Genomic DNA, 20849 nt, shown 5'->3' with positions numbered 1-20849 from the left:
CCTGTCCATACTGGGAGGCCTGGCGCTGATCATCCAGGCACGCGAAGACCTGCGAAGGCTTCGTGAGGTCTGGCTCACCACGCAAGTGGTGTGGTCAGAACTATTACCTAGGCTTGTTTGGAGGGGCGCCTTTCCCCTTAGGGCCATTCACCGGGCTAGGCGACGGGTGAATAGGGCTATGGGTAAAACGGTTAGGGAATTGGGTGGAGTGGTAGTACCCCATCCCCTTATCTCAATAGGCCGGCCATGGCTTTACCGAGATGATGGCGTTCACCTGTCTGAGCGGTGGAACGCCATTTTCTTACAGGACCTGCAGCGGTCTCTGCGTGAGCTGGCGCAGCTAGAGGGGGGAGTCGGGGGGCCAAGATAGAGATCTGACCCCCGCTCCTGTGGCAGGTTAGGGGCGGAAAACTGGGTGGTTTAGCAACCGCGCGTTCTCCCTTGGGCATCTTTGGGGATGATTGACAGGTTCTCCGCAAGCTCATGGAGGGAGTTTCTGCCTGAGCAGCTGGGGGGAACCTGTCTTTGGGTCCTACACCTTTAATTCCCCGATTCGGGTTAGCCGGTGGGACCCCCCTCATGCACAGCATGGCAGAAAAGGTCACAGGTGACGGCCTGGCCCTCACCTGGACCTTGCATCGAGATACGCCCATGAGTTGCCCAGGAATGTTTGCTGGCATACGTCATTTCCGCCCCGGAAGTATTTGTTTGACTCTGCAGGTCCAGTTCCGGGTCATAGTTGTTTATGCTAATTTATGCAAAAGTATTTGAATAAATTATGCAAATTTATGTTAATAAAAATGACCCAATTTTAAATCCAGCTCTGGTGTCCGTGTCGTTACTCCGTCTCTCCAGCAAGGGCAGCGCCGGACTTACCCGGCAGGCAGGCTTTGCTGGAGGGACCGGGAGACACGGTCCCTCATGGCGGCCGCCATTTTGGATCCCGGGCGAAGTCTCGCGATGCGAGACTTCGCTCGGGAGATCAGGGCCTGATTGGCCATGGCCCTGATTGGTCCGGGCGGGGCCTGCTTGCCCTATATAAGGGCGAGCAGGCCCGAGGCTCTTCCTTTTCGCCCGGACCGAGCTACTGAGCAGACACCCGCCCGCCCTCCACTATTTTGCAGTGTGCTTCGGGGTCGCCCTTAGGGGGCCGAATGGGAATTTTTTGCAGTTCTGCCTCTTAGCTGAGCTGTTTTTTCGCCCATTCCACACTGGGGTGATGGATGTGCGGTTAGGGGGTGCTTGCATTAATTAGGTTAATTGGCTTACCTTTGGTCATTTGGGTAGGCAGGTTAGGGGCGGAAAACTGGGTGGTTTAGCAACCGCGCGTTCTCCCTTGGGCATCTTTGGGGATGATTGACAGGTTCTCCGCAAGCTCATGGAGGGAGTTTCTGCCTGAGCAGCTGGGGGGAACCTGTCTTTGGGTCCTACACCTTTAATTCCCCGATTCGGGTTAGCCGGTGGGACCCCCCTCATGCACAGCATGGCAGAAAAGGTCACAGGTGACGGCCTGGCCCTCACCTGGACCTTGCATCGAGATACGCCCATGAGTTGCCCAGGAATGTTTGCTGGCATACGTCATTTCCGCCCCGGAAGTATTTGTTTGACCCTGCAGGTCCAGTTCCGGGTCATAGTTGTTTATGCTAATTTATGCAAAAGTATTTGACTAAATTATGCAAATTTATGTTAATAAAAATGACCCAATTTTAAATCCAGCTCTGGTGTCCGTGTCGTTACTCCGTCTCTCCAGCAAAGAATTACATATGATGGTCCAGTTGCCCATTTGAGAAAGAACCTGGCAGAAGTAATATTTCTTCTCTAGAGATAGTCTGCTTCTGTACGAGGAAGCAGCTGACACTTTTTGCCTCTATCTAAGTGAGTGTTTCCCAACCTTGGCAACTTGAAGATATTTGGACTTCAACTCCCAGAATTCTTCAGCCAGCGAATGTTGGCTGGGGAATTCTGGGAGCTGAAGTCCAAATATCTTCAAGTAGCCAAGGTTGGGAAACACTGATCTAAGTAATTCAACATGAGATCAAAAGTATCGGAGTTTCAGCTCACATGGAAGCTTCTGAACAGAGATGCCATGCTGAGACTGCAGCCATGAAAACTATCACAGCATAACATGAAAACAGGACAACCTGCTCACCACTTATGTATGCTATAGGCCAATGTGTGTTCAGGACAGGGTCTCTGTCACTAAACATATAGGATAATCTTTCTAAATAAAGAAAATAAATAGCAATTAACATAGTTGAATTTAGCAATAACTTTAATGATCAAGGGGAATTGCTATCTCACACTTACGTTTACATCTGAAATCATGTATTTTATGTAAATATAAATATTTTAAACTATGGTTCTCAGAAAATGAAGTTTCCACCTTTGGGGAATAAATTTGTTAAATATTTTATTGTGTATTGGGCAAAACTTCTGAATGGTATAGCACTACTACCATTAGTTTATGAATTAACACTGTACAGTACTATTATAACTATGGAAATTTGATAATTTTAAGCCTAAATATGTTGTTGCCTTTCTCCTTGACAGACAGGTACATTGCAAAGCCACGGTACAATATAATTATCAGATGTCAGTCTAGTTATGAAAATAGAAGTAAATTAAAGAGTCTCATATTCCCCTATAAAATTCTGATACAGGGTAACACTCAATGAGCTACCGAGCAAAACATGCCCAACACTTAACATGTTCATATGTATCTTTATATACCAAAAAGTTATATACCAAAAATCCATAAACCATTCTTTTAGAAGAAATATTTTGTTCTTCAGTTTTAATATTCATTCATTCATTCATTCATTCATTCATTCATTCATTCATTCATTCATTCAATGCAGACTAGATGGACCATGAGGTCTTTTTCTGCCGTCAATCTTCTACATTTCTATGTTTCCATTCATTCATTCATTCATTCATTCATTCATTCATTCAATTTATTTATTTGTCAAACATGTATAGGATAGTAGTAGTTTGTATAAACATAAGTAAAAAGTAATGATAAAATAGGACAGTTGGAAGAGATGGTAGGCGCAATGGTGCACTTATGCAGGAATTAAGCAATTCCTGGACTGGTTCCAGATGATCGCTATTGTTATTTCCAAACTTCTCCATATGAAGACTATGTCTCTAATGGGGGACCAGTGGAGACCAAGGGTTATAAAGTGGTTTCATATGGTGAATGACATTTTAAGGCTATTAGATCTTTCTTTTGAGCAGATCATATTTCCAGAATTGGCTTAGTGAGAAATTTATTCTGATAATAGAACCAAAATTTTTGAGATGTATACAGGGCTGTTCAAGATCAGCCTAAGTAGCTTAATGGAGTGCTCAGTCTTACCCCTATCAACTCAATTAACTCAAATAGGATCACAATTACTTCTTTACACTTCTGTGTCACATGATGAATATATTTTGTTATTAAGGTAAATAAATTAAGCATCATATTTTCGTATCATTTATGCACACATACATCATTTATATAGTTCTGATAAACAGTTGCAAAATATGCAAACACTTAGAAAACTGGAAAGGGACAGTCCTTTGGTAATGGAATTATATTTGCATTTAAACTATTTTCTTTCTTTTTTCATTTAAAAAGTATTCAATCATGATTTTTTGAAATTGTTAAAAGACTATCAACTATTATACAGAAACAGGAAAAAGAAGCACTCTGAGAATGTCAATATCAATTTAGTGAAAAAATAACTGCTAATGCATTTATCTGCCCAATTTTAGACAATCTCTCACAGTCTAATAATCCATTACTGTTAAAAACAACAATTAAAAAAATATGGAAGAGTATTCATATTTTTCATTGAAACATTTATGTATCAGTTTATAGAGAAGTAAAATATTTATAGCATATTTTTAAACGTGTATTGATCATTTTAATATTAAAGACATTTTCAATTATACATAAAATGTATTTGTAGATAGCATAATCTGTACAGAACTATCTTTACTTATCATCCTCTCTACTTACCATCCTTAACATCCCCCCTTCCGCTGGTCCACCAACCTGGAAAGATTGGGGACTGTTTGTTTGTTTGTTTGTTTGTTTATTTATTTATTTTGTTTATTCGATTTTTATGCTGCCCTTCTCCTTAGACTCAGGGAGGCTTACAACGTGTTAGCAATAGCACTTTTTAACAGAGTCAGCATATTGCCCCCACAATCCGGGTCCTCATTTTACCCACCTCGGAAGGATGGAAGGCTGAGTCAACCTAGAGCCTGTGATGACATTTGAACCGCTGACTTACAGATCTACAATCAGCTTCAGTGGCCTGCAGTACAGCACTCTACCTGCTACGCCACCCCGGCTCTGTCAGTACAGTGGTACCTCTACCTAAGAATGCCTCTACTTAAGAACTTTTCTAGATAAGAACCAGGTGTACTTATCTAGGTACTTAAGAACCATTTTTTAACCCAAGCCCAGAAAAATTTCCCAGGAAATTTGAGAGCGGCACAAAGACCCAGCCAGTTTTCTGCCATTACCCCTTTAATCCCAGCCATCTCGGGCTTTTCTGGGCTGCCAGAGGAGCCTTTCGGTGGTGCTTAAGAAGGCTTTGGCAGCCCAGAGCAAATGAAGGGAGGCGTGTGCTCCTCCTCGCCGTCTCAGAGTCCTTATTTTATAAAACATTAAAGTTTTGAATTTTTTTGATTCCCCTCACCTCACCTTCTTCCTTCAGCAGCGACTGTCCTCCTCCTCTTCTTCTTCCTCCTCCTACCCAAATTCTGAGCTTTTATTTCTTTCCTAATGGCTTTACACATATTATTTGCTTTTACATTGATTCTTATGGGAAAAATTTCTTCTACTTAAGAACTTTTCTACCTAAGAACCTGGTCACGGAACGAATTCAGTTCTTAAGTAGAGATACCACTGTGTGTGTATATACCGTGTTTCCCCGAAAGTAAGACAGTGTCTTACTTTCTTTTTACCCCCAAAAGCCCCACTACGTCTTACTTTCGGGGTATGTCTTACATTGGAGGTGAGGGGCGCGCGGGGAGCTGCCGGAAAGGAGGTGGGCGAAGGAGGGCGCAGCTCCGGCCGCTCGCCTCGGAGCCGGTCGGCCTCGCTGGCCACTTGCAGCCGAGCCTCGGCAGGGGAAGAGGCGGTGGCGCCGCGGCGAGGCGAAGGGCGCGCGGGGAGCTTGGAAGCGACGTCATCGGGCTCCCCCCCCCGGCAATACCCCCGTGTTTCCCCGAAAGTAAGACATATGTCTTACTTTCGGGGTACGGCTTATATTAGCCGACCCCCCTGAAACCCCCGATACGTCTTACAATCGGGGGTGTCTTACTATCGGGGAAACAGGGTATATATACACTCTGTATATATACAGAGCTGAAGGGATTGGATACTGTAGCCTAGAGGTTAATTTTCTGCCTTACAAGGCAAACGCTGCAAGTTCAAGTCCCAGTGAGGGTATGGGTAGCTGATGAGGCCAGAATAAGGCCGAAATAGATCTATCCTAGTCTCCCTTAATTTTCAAATTAAGCAAAAGCATGTCACACACACACACACACAGTATAGTAAGTAAAGCTTTAGTACAAAATATTCAGACTAGTTAGGAAATAATTTAAGGGGTAAATTATAGAACCACGAAACTTTTCAAATATCATTGCCCTCTACCCCCACCCCGCGTGACCAATGTGGTTCAGGCAAGATGTTTTCCTAAGGGTCAGTCCAGTGAACAGTAGATCTTTATAGTATATAAAGAAGAGTGACAAGGTCTTAGGACTTAACAGATATTATGAACACTATATACTGAAACAATGTTCTAGTGCTTCATTTTTCAGAGAAAGAATCTACAAAAGAGTATATTATATTATATTATATTATATTATATTATATTATACTATACTATACTATACTATACTATACTATATTAGTTCATAGCCCCATATTATCCTATCATTATTTAAATACAAACAAACTGGATTATATTCATATAAATACATGATTTATTTTATACATACAACACATATTTATCGCAACTTGTTATTCCCCTGTTCATAGAAACAAGTACAGTAACATTATTATCAACTCAAAGGCTTGTAGATGATCAAAGTTACGCTCAAGTCTTTTTCGACTGAGACTGATGGTCCACTATACAGTATTTCACTTCCTCTTTTCTCACACTTTGCTAGCTACTTTTTCTATTATTCAGATTATGTTTTACCTTAAATTCATTTTGCTATGTTTTGATGATTAACAGCCACTTTTCTTTATAAAGAGAGCATAGAATCCCCAGATCTGCATTACTTTTATTTAGATTGTAATGGATTCCTTTAAATATAACCTTACAATTTTGTTGGACTTTCACCATTATTCAAGACTGCTAATGTTGAATAGGGCTGATGAGCGCCAAAATTCAAGAGTTTACAGATCTGCAGTAAATTATAAAATCTGTAATCTTACTGTGAAACTAATTAAGCTTCTGTATAAATGTTTTATTTGCATCCTTGTCCACATCTAAAGCTGCAGAATGCAAGAAACAAGCACATGTAAATCTATGGCTTAACTAATTTTTGTGTTGTGTCTCTTCATATGTTCATAAAAGCAGAATGAGTAGAGCCTTGATGGCGAACCTATGGCCTGTTGACCCAGGAGTGATCTCCGTGGAGTTTCTTTCATGAGCTTCTGTTTCCCTGCAAACGACAAAACAGAAGCTCGGGAAAGAAAAAGATCTTACCTCTTGCTGTGCTGCCACTGTTGGGATGCCCTGCCTTCTGCCAGCCAGCTGATCTTCGGGTCTCTGCTATGCATGTGTGCATGCCCATGCATGCACATATTCGCACATGCACATGTCTGCACAGTTTAACCTTTCAGTTTGAGCATGCATATGAGCAATTTGTGCACTCAGTGTCTAAGAGGTTCGCCATTAATGGAGCAGAGGAATGAGATGCCTAATTTCTTTTAGAACAGTGACTGGCATATTTAATGTTAATTAATTTTGCAATAGTATCCTTTAATACTTATCAGGCAAACAATGTTTTGAGAATCTTTTCAATTACTGTACATTCACTGGGCTTGCAATCTTAAGAGCAGAATATTTTGACAGAAAGATTCCAAAAGAAAGGACAGATGTATTCAGTAATATCATGAAAATACCTGGCCGGTGATTGATCCGCGGCCCGTTTTGCTGCAGGGCCAGGGGACACGGCCTCCGGCGCGGCTGCCATCTTGTTTTCGGCCGAGATCTCGCGATATTTCGCGAGATCTCGGCCACCTCTTGGGAAGGCTTTGGCAGTGACGTCATCCAGGGCGGAGCCTGCAGCCCTATAAAAGGGCTGGGCAGATTCCAGGGCCTCCTTTTCGCCCTGGATGACAAGAGGAGAACACCCACCCGCCCTCCCTATCTTTCAGTGTGCCAGTGGGGTCGCCCCTCGGGGGGCCAAATAGGAATTTTTGGCGGTCACGGTATTTTCTGCGAACATTTTTTCACCTATTCCACACTGCGGTGACGGATACGCGGTTAGGGGGTGCTTCACTCATGTTCAGGCTAATTGGCATACCTTTGGTCATTTGGGTAGGCAGGTTAGGGGTGGAAAACTAGATGGTGGTTTAGCAACTGCGTGTTCTCCGTTGGGCATCTTTGGGGATGATTGACAGGTTCTCTCCAAAGGCTTGTGGTGGAAGCGACCTGAGCAATTGGGGGGAACCTGTCTTTGGGTCCCGCCCATTGCTTTCCCCTTGTATGGGATAGACGGCGGGACCTCCCACATGCAAGTGCATGGCAGTGAGTCAGGTGAGGGCGTGGCCCCTCACCTGGATCAGCATGGAGCTATGCCCATAGTTGCCCCGGAAGTTTTTATTACGTCATTTTCCGCCCCAGAAGTAATTGTTTGACCCTGCGGGTCCTTGTTTAGGGTTATAGTAAATTTATGCAAATTTATTTAAATAAATTATGCAAATTTAATTAATAAAAATGACCCAGTTTAAATCCAGCTCTTGTGTCCGTGTCGTTACTCCGCCTCTGCTGCAAAAGAAATACTCTCTAAACTTCCATTACTTTTTAGAGGAACTTCAATCTCAGTTTTGCCTTAGGAAACAGCTATTCTTCCTTCCCATATCTGATAAACTTTTACACTTATCTAGAAAGAGCAAAGGCTTAGCGGCACAAAGGAATCAAGATACCAGTGCAAATATAAGAGTCAAAACACACACCCAGATTATTACAAAATGCTTTTAGCAATTTAGAAAAGAAAACCAGTCATAATGTTGCAATTCAGGCTAGGTAATGTCTTGGGGCGGTATATAGTTTTGGTGACAAGAAGCAGATCAATCATGACACAGCAGTTGTGTCTGGCAAATGTATTCTCCTCCCAGAAAATGTAGAAATCTTACACAAGAAATAGGAAAATGGTTTGCAGCCTCAATTTTTGGTAACACCCTGAATTTGCATTGTTCCACAGAGGTTATGTCAGAATGCATTAGCTTACTTTTAAGGTTTGTCAACTTTCCTTTTCAGGAAATTGTTTTTTATATAATTTATAGAAATAGGCAGTGGCAGCCAACAGATATATTTTAAAAAACCCTTCCTAAAACATTCTTATCTCTTATCACCATTTTTTCAGCCCCAATAGCATTCCTATTTTTTAAATTAAATTCAAATCATTACTTTTCTGCACATTAGTACCAATACGCTTTTTCTCAAGACTTTATTCAACCTGCCTATTATCACAGAAAACAGCAGGAATTCTGACACAAAATCTGAAATTGCCTTTGCAAGCTGTTCTTATTCTTAACAGAGAATCAAGTTAACAGTAAATGGTAGTTTCAACTTTGGTAGGCATGCTGAAACATCAAGAACACTTGTTATCCTTGAAGCTATTTTTACAGTGGTTTCAAAATCTCAATGAGGTTGTTGGGCATTTGCAACAAATTAGTGGTGCAGTATTCAGTTTCAAATTGTGAAAGGCAAAATCTGTGTCCTAAAAGTAATGAAAACTTAATATAAGTTTCAAAGAAATAGAAATGGTTGTGTATATGTATATGGGATATTTCTGAATACAGTGGTCCCTTGATTTTCGCGGGTTCGAACTGCGCGAAACGGCTATACCACGGTTTTTCAAAAATATTAATTAAAAAATACTTTGCTGTTTTTTTCCCTATACCACGGTTTTTCCCCGTCCGATGATGTCATACGTCATTGCCAAACTTTCATCCGCCTTTAATAAATATTTTTTTTAATAAACTTTAATAAATAAACATGGTGAGTAACAATCTAAATGGTTGCTAAGGGAATGAGAAATTGCAGTTTAGGGGTTTAAAGTGTTACGGGAAGGCTTGTGATACCGTTCATAGCCAAAAATAGTGTATTTACTTCCGCATCTCTAGTTTGCGGAAATTCGACTTTCGCGGGCAGCCTCAGAACGCAACCCTCGCGAAAATCGAGGGAACACTGTATATACAGAAACTCTGGCTAAGGGTTCTACTATCTTCTCGGGAGAATTTTTTTTTAAGTTCTCCTCCCATATGTATTCGTCAAAACTTGAAGAAATGTAGATTTATTATGGGTTCTGCATTTTTGCAAACAATCACCAATTGTGAGGAGACAATGATCCGACCAATATAAGTAAGGTTTTAATCAAACTCTCAATATTCCAAGCTGCTATAAATTGGCACTATTTATTAAGGATTGGGGAAGCAGCTACTGGTATTGTTCTGTGAGCATAATACAGAAACAAATGGAAAGATCATGCTTATAAATTTTATTTATTTATTTATGCCAAATTCAGAGAATCCCCTCAATTTACACTATATTTTGTTGTGGTTAGCTCTGGCCCAGCTCATGCCCCAAGGACTGTGGATGTGGGGGAGACATGCACATGCTGCAGGCCTGTTTTGCCCCCCCCCCCCCGGTGGAATCTGCTGATGAAGGCTCCTCTGACCAAGAAGACATGAGTGACAGGGAGGAGGAGAGTGTGGCAGACAGCTCAGAAGGAGATCAATTATCTAGCTCCTCCTTGGATTCAGAACAAGAGTTAATGATACAGCCACGCATGCGGAGAGCGATGCATAGGCAACAACAATTGAGATATTTATTATCAAAGAAAATGAGACCACCTGTGGTTGGGTGGGGCTGTGGTAATTAGTGAGGCTGCTATAAATAGCAGCCTGTGGGTTTGGCCATTGTGGAGGATTATCTGATCGTTGTGTTTCATGACTGCTTTACTGACTTTGGCTTTTTGTGTGCTAATTTTTTCCTGCTTTGAAACTAAACCAGAGCAAAGTGTGTTTCACTTGTGAAAGAAGAAGGACTGTGAATTGCCTCACAGCTGCAAGCTAAGTATCACAGAACTGATAAGAGACTTGTACAAATTACCAGTTTGTTTGGAGACCAGTGTTCTTTGCTATACCAAAAGAGGGCTTAGTTCAAGTGAAGTTTCATTATAAAGAACATTGTTTTGAATTTTCAAACGTGTGTGTGTCTGAAATTTGTACCTGTGAATTTTTGGGAGGAGTCTACCAGAGAGCCCGACAGAACAATATTTTATAAATATAGTGTTAGCCATGGGCGGAAGCCTAAGGAAACACAAAAACTACTCGTAATCCAACAAGGAGAAAATGAATTCTGTAACTTTAAAGTTCATTGTGCTTTATTTTTAATGTATTACTCTACATGTATTAGTATCAGACTTGGTGTTATGGGAAGAAGTCAATCTTAGAAACATGTATGGGCCTAGCGGTGCCTGACAGAGACATTTACAGTCTCATTACTGTGCAAGGGTTATTTACAATATTATACCCCATTTCTCCCCATTATATACTCAGTATGATAAAGTGCCACTTTCTTAAAGCCTTGGAACTGAAGCACTGCTGTGCAAGCAGAAGAAAATCAGCGGTATCCTCTGTACAACACCCACATGCCAGATGAGACTTTTCAATCCTCTGCACTATGGGGAGCAGGAGGAAGAGCTGCAATTTCCCCATAATTACACCTCATCTTTCATTGCTTTCAGAACTCACAGAATTTCACTTCCAATTCATAGGGGCTTATGAAATCATAAGCAAATATGAATTATAATTTTTATGGCCATTTTTCTAAATTCTATGGGATGTAATTAACACTCTGGACAAAGTCACCTTTCAGAATCATTAGAAAATTCAAGCAACAGAACAAATTAAAGTTTTGATTTGTATCATGCCCTCTTTTCTCAGTAAGAAAACAAATCACATTCATCCCAACTCTGAAGTTTTCTAAGGTAAAACATAGCAAGGCCTTCAGACCACATGAAATCCTTTTATAAATTGTACAAGCCAACTGGAGATATCTAGACATCTTCACAGAGATAATCTTCCATAATTACCCTACATAGATCACCATCACCATCACTTTTTTTAATCAAGTGAGTTAGAGAACTGAAATTTACGCAGAAATGCTTTGATATAGCCATGCAATTTGTTATTCAAGAGGGACAGTTAATTTAAACCGAATTACAGTTTTCAGAGAAAGATGCTTAAAAGATTGACATTTAGCCTTGAAGTTGAAACTAATTTTCAACTCGGAGTCCTTGGAGAGGGGCGGCATAGAAATCCAATTAATAAATAAACAATTTATATTTGTCTTTTGTTTTAAAACTGTTGCCAGACTCCTGAATTTTATGATCATTTGAAAAGCTACCATAGGTCTTATAGTAATACAGAGCCCTCTACTGTTTTGCTGTGACACTAGCGTTAGGAACAGAACAATATAATCTGACATTAGACTGCTTTGGTTAGAATAATACTGTTCTTAAAACAGAAAGATTTAATGTTCAAACTCATTGCCTTTATTTAATAAATAACTCTGATTTATTCATGTTAGTTCTCAGAATACACTAGGCTTATCTTCAGGCTACAATTTTGGCACTATCCTAAGAGAAATATTTCAGCATTGGAATGTAAGGTTGTTTTTTTCACTTTTTAATATAAATACACCTAAAGATTGCAGCTCAGGCAAGACATTTGTTGCAATATTATTCATTTTTAAAGCAATACAGCAATAATAATGCAATTATTTCCACAAAATAAAACCTTCCATTCCCTACTATAAGTGGATAGGCTTCTTGGATGAGAAGCAAAACATTTTCAAGGAAAAAAACCCTAAGAAAGTCCAGTTACCTTTTGAAAAAGTGACTTTGGGACAACCATGTCTTAGATGATTGTCAGTCTTAACAGACATATTCCACAAGTTTACAAACCCACATAAGAATCTATAGTACTAGACAAGGAGGGACATATGATGAGGTACATTGCGACATCATGATGCAAACCCTGCAACCCTGTCATGTCTACAAGGGTAGGATTTGCACTTACTATGCATGTGTCATAATTTGTTTCTACCACTATCCATAGTCACTTATACCCAACTATGTAATAAATTGGGTGTAACAGTTTAGAAAACAAATCACTAGCGAGAAACAGTTTCTTAAAACAAATTTACCAATTGCACAGTAGTTTCTACATTTATTCAAAGGACATTTTTAATGCTTTATTGGTGGTGCTTTATTATCTGCATTTTTCTATATCCAGAATCAGAAACAATCTTTATTATTGCCACACTATATATATGAACTTTGTAAAATGTAAATGTGGTTTTTTTTCACTACTTATACAATATATTTAATGAAGTCAATACAGAGACATGTACAGTACTGTATATCTCTTAACCATACAAATGCTGATACTTTATAGAGCTACATGAACTTTCACTTTGTCCATTTTTAAGATATATATGCAGTTGTTTAAAACACATGCCAGCTACAAATCACTTGATGGCAGGCAGGGACTATGATACTGAGTATTCAGATAACATTCTCCTAGTTTTAAGTTAGCCATATCTCTACTTTTTTGCAAAAAGTAAAGCATAGCTTCTTATTTTTTCTTTAGAAACAAAGGCTACAATGCTACACACTTTTACTTAGAAGTAAGCTTTACAGAAATTAGCAGAACTTTCCTTTGGTAAAATTTTTAGCACTTTAAAGATTAAATACATATATCATAACATACATTTCTATTATACATTTTATGTGCTTAGCATCTTGTCCAGCTATCTTTTTGTCACAGATAATATTCAATTTTACTACATTGCAAGATACTTATTTGTTCTCATTGCAAAAAAATATAGTGACAAGACACATTAGCATGAGCACAAAAAAAAAAATCTAGCTTCCATTCTCCAGCCTTGTGTTCCTTTACTGCCCCTATACTTGTTTTCAAACATCAGGTGGTACTTTTTACCTCCTAAATGCACTACTAGCTAAATTCACAGTTGATCCTAATATCAAACACTCAGGTTCAAAAGCCAGACAGAAACCTGTTTCAGGCACAGCAGAAAAAGCCAATATACTGCTTTCAATAACCTCATCAAACTTCATACGTTTGCTTAGAGACAGTTACAGAACATTGTACTAGCTATAATCTCATTAAATCCACTGTGTTAAATAAGTTCCTTTTCTTCCTGAGTCCAGCATCACCCCAATAATAGAACTGTTCAATCTTACAAGAAAACACAGGGGTGGTGGAGCAAATGATGAGTTAAAACCTGCCAGGTTTTTTTGACAGAGATAAGCAGTTTCTTACCTAGAAGCATGAAAGATGTCAGCTCCAGCAGAAGGTACCTCATCTTTGTAGTAAAGAGAAGATAAAAAGGCATCACTGTTTCCCACTTGCGCTCTTCTTTATCCTTTTATCTTACGCTGTCAAAAATACCAACTGGTTTATATCTCCAAAAGACAAATATTCTGATGTGGTGGAAAGACAGGGAAAAGGATTGAAAAGGGATTGGGGGTGGGCTGAGGAATCAGTGAAGTCCCGGTCCAGTAGAAGACGTAGAACTGTCTTCAGAGGCTAAATCTTCATTCCAAAAAGATTCCTTTGCCTTTTTTCTAAATCCTGACACGTTACATTTGGCAGCACCTACTTTGTATTCCTCCCTCTTACAGCACCCTTGGCGTGCGCTTCCTTTTCTTGATCTGTCCTCCTGGAAACAGGAAAGGCGCCCCGAATCTATTCCATCTTTACAAGACGGAATCACCTCTCGACTCAGAAAAAAATAGGCGTTTGGTGGCGCATGATAAAACCTAGATCATTAAGCAAGTTCTTTTGACATTTATTTTTTTTTGAAAATCCCCCAAAGGATCCATAGGAATTGGGAGTCCTGTCAATTTTACTTCAGGGGAGGCACAGCAAGGTCTGATCACCAAAACGTGAAAGATCTTTTCACTCCTTAAGGGGCAAATAAGCAACCCAAAGATGCCACTTCAGCTGCGGGTGGTCTCCAGTCTGGGTTCCTTTCTCAGGTGCCAAGAGTTGACATCTGCTGCTTCCTAAGAAAGGAAGGGGGGGGGGGAGAGAGACAGGAAAACTTATGCATGGGAGGAAGAGAATTAAACTGAATTGTTGCTCCGAATTTCCCCCCGGTGGGCCGTGAGCGCCGAGCATTTGAAGGGGACGGTCGACGGAACTGGAGAAATGGAGCTCATCGGAGCCACGGCCCGCCCTCTCCCCCCCACCCCCCCGCCCGCCAAGAGCATCAGCATAACGAGGGAAAGACCAGCCCGCTATTGTTTCAACCCCTTACTCAAGAGAGCCGCCTCCCATTTTCTCAAACGGGAGAGAGAGAGAGAGAGAGAGAAGGGCTTTTAACAGGGCGCCCTCTGCAAGAACGGATTATTGGCACAAACATACACACACACAAAAAGCAGGGGCGGGAGGTGGAACCTGGCTGGGACCAGCCGCGAAAATGCCACACGGGAGGCGGTCAACTCCAGCCGAGATTATATCCACTGGAGTCCGGCAAATTGCGAGGAAGCGCGCATTCCGCCTGCCAAGGCGAAGAAACCACGCCGTCCCGAGCTAAGCTTGGCCACTTCGGAAGAGAAACCCGATTGTTTCCCCCCCTCTCTCTCTCCGGCTACTCCCTTACCCACACACGGTTTGGCCGCTCCACGTGCCCCGCTTCTTTTCGCCCCTCGCGCCGGCCAGGGGTTGGCTGCGGTGCCGCCTTTTCCCCTCTCCTCGCCCCGCGCTTGGCGCTACTTCAACTCCTAACCTGTCCGCTCCGAGTTCCTCCCCTCAGCCTGCTGCCACCGCCTTCTCGTCGGCGTCTCCGTTCGGGCTTCATTCTCTATTCAAAGCTGCTGCTGCAGGGGGTGCCGAGCGTTTCCTCTCGGGTTGGGAGCTCCGCCCCTCTCCGGTGCCTCCCCGTCCTGCGCCCGCCTCCCGTTTCTCCTTGGCCTTTCTCTTTGTACCTTTCTCGTTCACCTTCTCCTGCTGCAAAGGGAGAAAAGCTCTCGCTCCTGAGGAAAGAGAGAGAGAAAGGAGAAAAAGAAAGAGAGAGAGAGAGAAGATAAAGAAAGGGAAAGAGAAAGTAACAGAAAAAGAGAGAAAGAAACAGAGGGAAGAAAGAGAGAGAGTAACAGAAAGTAACAGAAAAGAGAGAAAGAAACAGAGGAAAGAAAGAGAGAAAGAGAGAGAAAGTAACAGAAAAGAGAGAAAGAAAAAGGAAAGAAAGAAAGAGGGAGGAAAGAGTAAGAAAGGGAAAGAAAAAAGAAAGGGAAAGAAAGAGAAAGTAACAGAAAAGAGAAAGAAACAGGAAAGAAAGAGAGAAGAGAAAAAAGGAAAAGAAAGAAAGAGAAAGAGAAAGTAGCAGAAAAGAAAGAAAAAGAGAGGGAAGAGAAATAAAGTAAGAAAGGGAAAGAAAAAAGAAAGACAAAGAAAGACAAAGTAACAGGAAAGAGAGAAAGAAACAGAGGGAAGAAAGAGAGAGAGAGTAACATAAAGTAACAGAAAAGAGAGAAACAGAGAGGAAAGAGAGAGAAGAGAAAGAAAGAAAGAAAGAAAGAGAAAGTAGCAGAAAAGAAAGAAAGAAACAGAGGAAAGAAAGAAAGAAAAAGGAAGGAAGGAAGGCTTTGTGCAAACTAAGAGATGTTTGAGGAGTTTGCGGTTCAAACTTTGGCCCTCTTTCCAAACAGGCAGCGAAGAAAGTCAAAATGGGCTGTGGGAATTGAATCATTCATTAATCATTGCAATCCTGCAAAAGCTAGCCTTGCTGCACGTCTGCAGAGTTAGACCGGCCTAGCATTGGGCTGTTGTTTACTTCTTAATCATTACTAAATCTGGAATTCATGGAAGGGTGGCACTGAAAACTGAAGGTGTTTATAATGCCATAAGTTTAGAGAGCAAACAGTGATCAGAACAAATGTTTTCATGTGTCTAAGAGCAAACAAAATGCAGTGCCTATAATTAATTCAACTGTGATTTTGGCGTAATCCCAATCAGCTGCTTCAGTCAAGGTTTCTCCAAGATTAAAACCATAATATACAACGTTTGCAGATGATCTAGATCAGAGGTCCCCAACCGCCGGTCCGCGGACCGGGACCGGGCCCGGGCCGTTGGGGTTTTTCAGCCGGTCCGCGGCGCCGCTGACAGCTAGCTTTGGCTGCCGGGGGGGCGGGGAGGATTAAATCCTCCCCCCCTCCAGGAGCAGCAAAAGCCTAAGCGGCGGGGTGCATTTCGGCAATGCTTTCCCTCCGCGGTGGGGGGTGCAGGGCAGGCGCAGGCAGCCCCAGGAGACGACGCCGCTATCCGGGCGCGGCGAAAGCGAGTCGGTCGAAAGGCTGCCCGGGTCGCGCCTGCGGTCCTCGCGCTCCCATCGCGCAACAAGTGCGGGCTTGTTGTGGCTGCCGCGCGCCGCTTTGCCTCCCTCTGATGCGAGCCTTCGGGGCTCCGGGGCGGCGCGGCTGGCGGGAGGGCAGCTTCCAGCGGGACGTTGATGGGTCTTGGAAAGCTTTCTCGTGGCGGTGGCTCTGGCGCGGCTGCAGAGCGTTGGTGGGAGCGGGAACTCCGTCGGATCGCCCGAACTCCAAAGCCTCAGCGAGGTTTGGCTGCCGGGGGGGCGGGGAGGATTAAATCCTCCCCCCCTCCAGGAGCAGCAAAAGCCTAAGCGGCGGGGTGCGCCCTTTGCATTTCGGCATTGGCGCTCTCTCCTCCAGGAGCAGCAAAAGCCTCAGCGACTGATCGCGTCGTTTGCCTTTCTGCTCCATCGCTGAGGCTTTTGCTGCTCGTGGAGGGGAGAGCGCCAATGCCGAAATGCAAAGGGCGCACCCCGCCGCTTAGGCTTTTGCTGCTCGTGGAGGGGGGGTTGGCGGTGCCGATACCAAATGCTTTCCCTCCGCGGTGGGGGGTGCAGGGCAGGCGCAGGCAGCCCCAGGAGACAAAGAGTGAATGAGAGAAAGGAAAGAGAGAGAAAGGGAGGGAGAGAAAGGAGTGAGAGATAGAAAGAATAGAGAGTAAGAGGGAATGAGAGAAAGGAAAGAGAGAGAAAGGGAGAGAGAGAAGGAAAGAGTGAGAGATAGAAAGGATAGAAAGAGGGAATGAGAGAAAGGAAAGAGAGAGAAAGGGAGAGAGAGAAGGAAAGAGTGAGAGATAGAAAGGATAGAAAGAGGGAATGAGAGAAAGGAAAGAGAGAGAAAGGGAGGGAGAGAAGGAAAGAGTGAGAGATAGAAAGGATAGAAAGAGGGAATGAGAGAAAGGAAAGAGAGAGAAAGGGAGGGAGAGAAGGAAAGAGTGAGAGATAGAAAGGATAGAAAGAGGGAATGAGAGAAAGAGGAAATGAAGGAAATGAACCCCACCCCCATATGACCAAAGCGCCCCCACCCCCACCGGGCCATGGAAAACTGGTCTAGCTTAATGCCGGTCCCTGGTGCAAAAAAGGTTGGGGACCTCTGATCTAGATGACCTGAAAAGCCCAAAGTATACAGTTTTACACACTTTAAAGAAGAAAGATATGGACAACGTTTGCCAAGGAAATTTCTTTCTCTTTAAGAGCAATATATATTTTGAGGAAAACAGCAAAAGCTCCCTTATCTGTTTTTGCTTGCAAGGCAGTGAAAATAGGTGATTCCCGGTGTCATTAATGAATAGACAATGTTGTGCTTTAATCCATTAAGATGATCTTTCAAGGTTTTTTTTTACAAATATATTTTGAATCATTTTAGTCTAATGCTGTAGCAGAGACTCTGTAGATTGTGAGGAGGAAAGAAGAAAATCAGTTCTCCCTAATGCAAATAAAACATATCTGACTTTGACTTAACAATTTGGCACTGGTCTTCTTCTTCCTCCTGACCTTTGCTTACTTATATGCTGACTAAATGCTATTAAACTGACATAGGGAAGGGATGGGCTGTTTAGAAATGCACAAAATTGAGATTTTCTCAATATTTCTAAGCAGCAGCCTGCACCCACCATTACTCATCCATTTCTAAGCTTCATGATTCAGCTTACAAAAGACAAGTTGAAACAGATGATATGAAAGGGAAATTAACAGTGAACTTCAATGCCCTCATTTATGGGCTGGATTTATATATTGTGCTAACTAATAATATGTTTTGTTTCATTCTCCCTTAGTAATGAAGCCCCAACTCCACTAAACTTTTGGTAGAGCCTGCCAATCAGTCCAGATTTTGTTGCCAAACTTTTACTTTTTAACACACACACACACACATAATATCTTTGTATTCCACCAATACCTCGTCTTACAAACCCCTTGTCATACAAACTTTTCGAGATATAAACCCGGGGTTTTAAGATTTTTTTACCTCTTCTTCCAAACTATTTTCACCTTACAAACCCAAGCCGCCGCCACTGGGATGCCCCGCCTTCGGACTTCTGTTGCCAGCGAAGCGCCCATTTTTGCGCTGCTGGGATTCCCCTGAGGCTCCCCTCCATGGGGAAGGCCACTTCCAGACTTCCGTGTTTTTGTGATGCTGCAGGGGAATCCCAGCAGCACAAAAATGGGCACTTCACTGGCAACGGAAGTCCAGAGGTGGGATTTCCAAGCGAGTGGAGCCTCAGCGAAATTGCAGCATCACAAAAACACGGAAGTCCGGAAATGGGGTTTCGGGGACTTCCATGTTTTTGCGATGCTGCAATTTTGCTGAGGCTCCCCTCACTGGGAAACCCCACCTCTGGACTTCCGTTGCCAGCGAAGCACCCGTTTTTGTGCTGCTGGGATTTCCATGCTGGGATTCCCCTGCAGCATCACAAAAACACGGAAGTCCAGAAGTGGGGTTTCCCATGGAGGGGAGCCTCAGGGAAATCCCAGCAGCGCAAAAACGGGCGCTTTGGCTGGCAAAAGGGGTGAGTTTTGGGCTTGCACACATTCATCGCTTTTCCATTGATTCCTATGGGAAACATTGTTTCGTCTTACAAACTTTTCACCTTACAAACCAATTCAGTTTGTAAGACGATGTATCACTGTAAGTACATGAGAAAACAAATAAAATAAATAAATAAATAAATTGTATATATGTATTATGTATGTGTTAGTGTATTCCGGTCTTTTTTTGCTGTATAAGATTGATAGAATCTTGGCAACGTTTCGACAAGGTCCCACTCGTCATTTTCAGACTGTTGCTTTTGGCTTCATGCTAGGGAGAACTAAGTGTGGTCTGAGATGCCATCCCTCTATAAATACTGGTGGTGTGTGTCAAGTTTTATAAGAAAACAAATACATACATACATACATACATACATACATACATACATACATACATACATATATACATATGCAAAAACCACACACACATTAATCAAGAAATCTCCAGAACCGTAAAGCTTACAATCTTGAAATTTGCCACCTAAGTTCCTCTTGGCTTCTAGGTACTCATCTAGCTACTCACTAAAGAAAGGACCATTGCAGCACAAGTATTTCTTATTTTATTATTAACAAGCTCAGCTGCTAAGGAGTTCTGCACCCTTCTCTCCACCTGAAAAGAAATCTCATTGTAATGCAAAACACAAGCACAGGAGTTTCATTTTTGCTTTCAGAGCAGCAAGGAGTTTTACCTCAAACAGTTGAGCTAAACCACACAGCAAATAATGTTTGACTTTCCAAACACCCCTCAACACTTTTACACACTGGCAGGATGCTAGCCAATGGATGCTGGCAGGCAGAGACAAAAAAATATTTCTCCTTATTTTCTTCCTCAGTTCAAATGAATCTGTTCCCTATATTGTAACACCAGTTAAAGGGAAAAGAGGCAAAAAATACAGAAAAAGATTTACAGATGCGATCAGGAAAACAAATAAGGGAAGCTGTACACAAGTATCATCAAACTCAGTCCTAAATCAGTACACAGGCTATAAAAAAGTATACGGTTGTATCTCCACTTACGAACTTAATTCATTCCGTGACCAGGTTCTTAAGTAGAAAAGTTTGTAAGAAGAAGCAATTTTCCCCATAGGAATCAATGTAAAATCAAATAATGTGTGCGAGTGGGGAAACCACAGGGAGGATGGAGGCCCTGTTTCCTCCCAGGAGATTCCTAGAGAGGCCCCATGGAGGCTTCTCCCCACCTTTCCCAGCCCTGTTTCTTCCCAGGAGATTCCTAGAGAGGCCCCACAGAGGCTTCTCCTTGCCTTTTCCTTTTACAGTTTCAGAGGCTCAGGTTTGTAAGTGGGAAATGGTTCTTGAGAAGAGGCAAAAAAATCTTGAACACCTGGTTCTTAGCTAGAAAAGTTCATACGTAGAGGCGTTTGTAGGTAGACACTGTCTGTCTAATAACCCTTATGTTAATCAGTCACAAATTACATCAATGCCTAGTTTTAAATATGAATCTCAGATTGATTACTCCAGGGAAAAGGTTGTTCAACTCAGACCCTGGTTACCCTATGCCTGGTCCCTTGCTCTAAAGTGGCAGTATAAGAGTCCCGGGACATGCTGCAATGGCAGTAAAGTCCACCTCCTTCCCCGTCAGCCCTACCTTGAACCCTTACACAGCCTTCTCATCCACCAGCATCTATTGGCAAAGCACTTTCTTTCTGCTGTCCATAAGTATAA

The 20849-nt window shown here is 42.3% G+C and overlaps 1 protein-coding gene across 2 annotated transcripts in view; it reads right to left on the bottom strand.

The window, feature by feature from the left end:
- IGSF3 (immunoglobulin superfamily member 3) overlaps window positions 1-15146 on the bottom strand; it is a 118503-nt gene extending 103357 nt beyond the window's left edge. Inside the window, exons 1-2 of one of the 2 annotated variants that reach the window (XM_070750212.1) lie at window positions 14934-15146; window positions 13589-14334 (exon numbers count right to left, since the gene is read on the bottom strand). In XM_070750212.1, the coding sequence (XP_070606313.1) occupies window positions 13589-13661 (73 nt within the window). In that variant the 5' untranslated portion in view covers window positions 13662-14334; window positions 14934-15146. The remainder of the gene's footprint in view (window positions 1-13588; window positions 14335-14933) is intronic. The other variant, XM_070750213.1, reaches the window with a different exon arrangement.
- Between the last annotated feature and the right edge of the window lie 5703 nt (window positions 15147-20849).

Source organism: Erythrolamprus reginae, chromosome 4, assembly GCF_031021105.1.
Source record: "Erythrolamprus reginae isolate rEryReg1 chromosome 4, rEryReg1.hap1, whole genome shotgun sequence".
Taxonomy (NCBI): domain Eukaryota; kingdom Metazoa; phylum Chordata; class Lepidosauria; order Squamata; family Dipsadidae; genus Erythrolamprus; species Erythrolamprus reginae.
The sequence above is the reverse complement of the archived record's forward strand: the minus strand, read 5'-3'. Positions and strand labels throughout refer to the sequence as shown.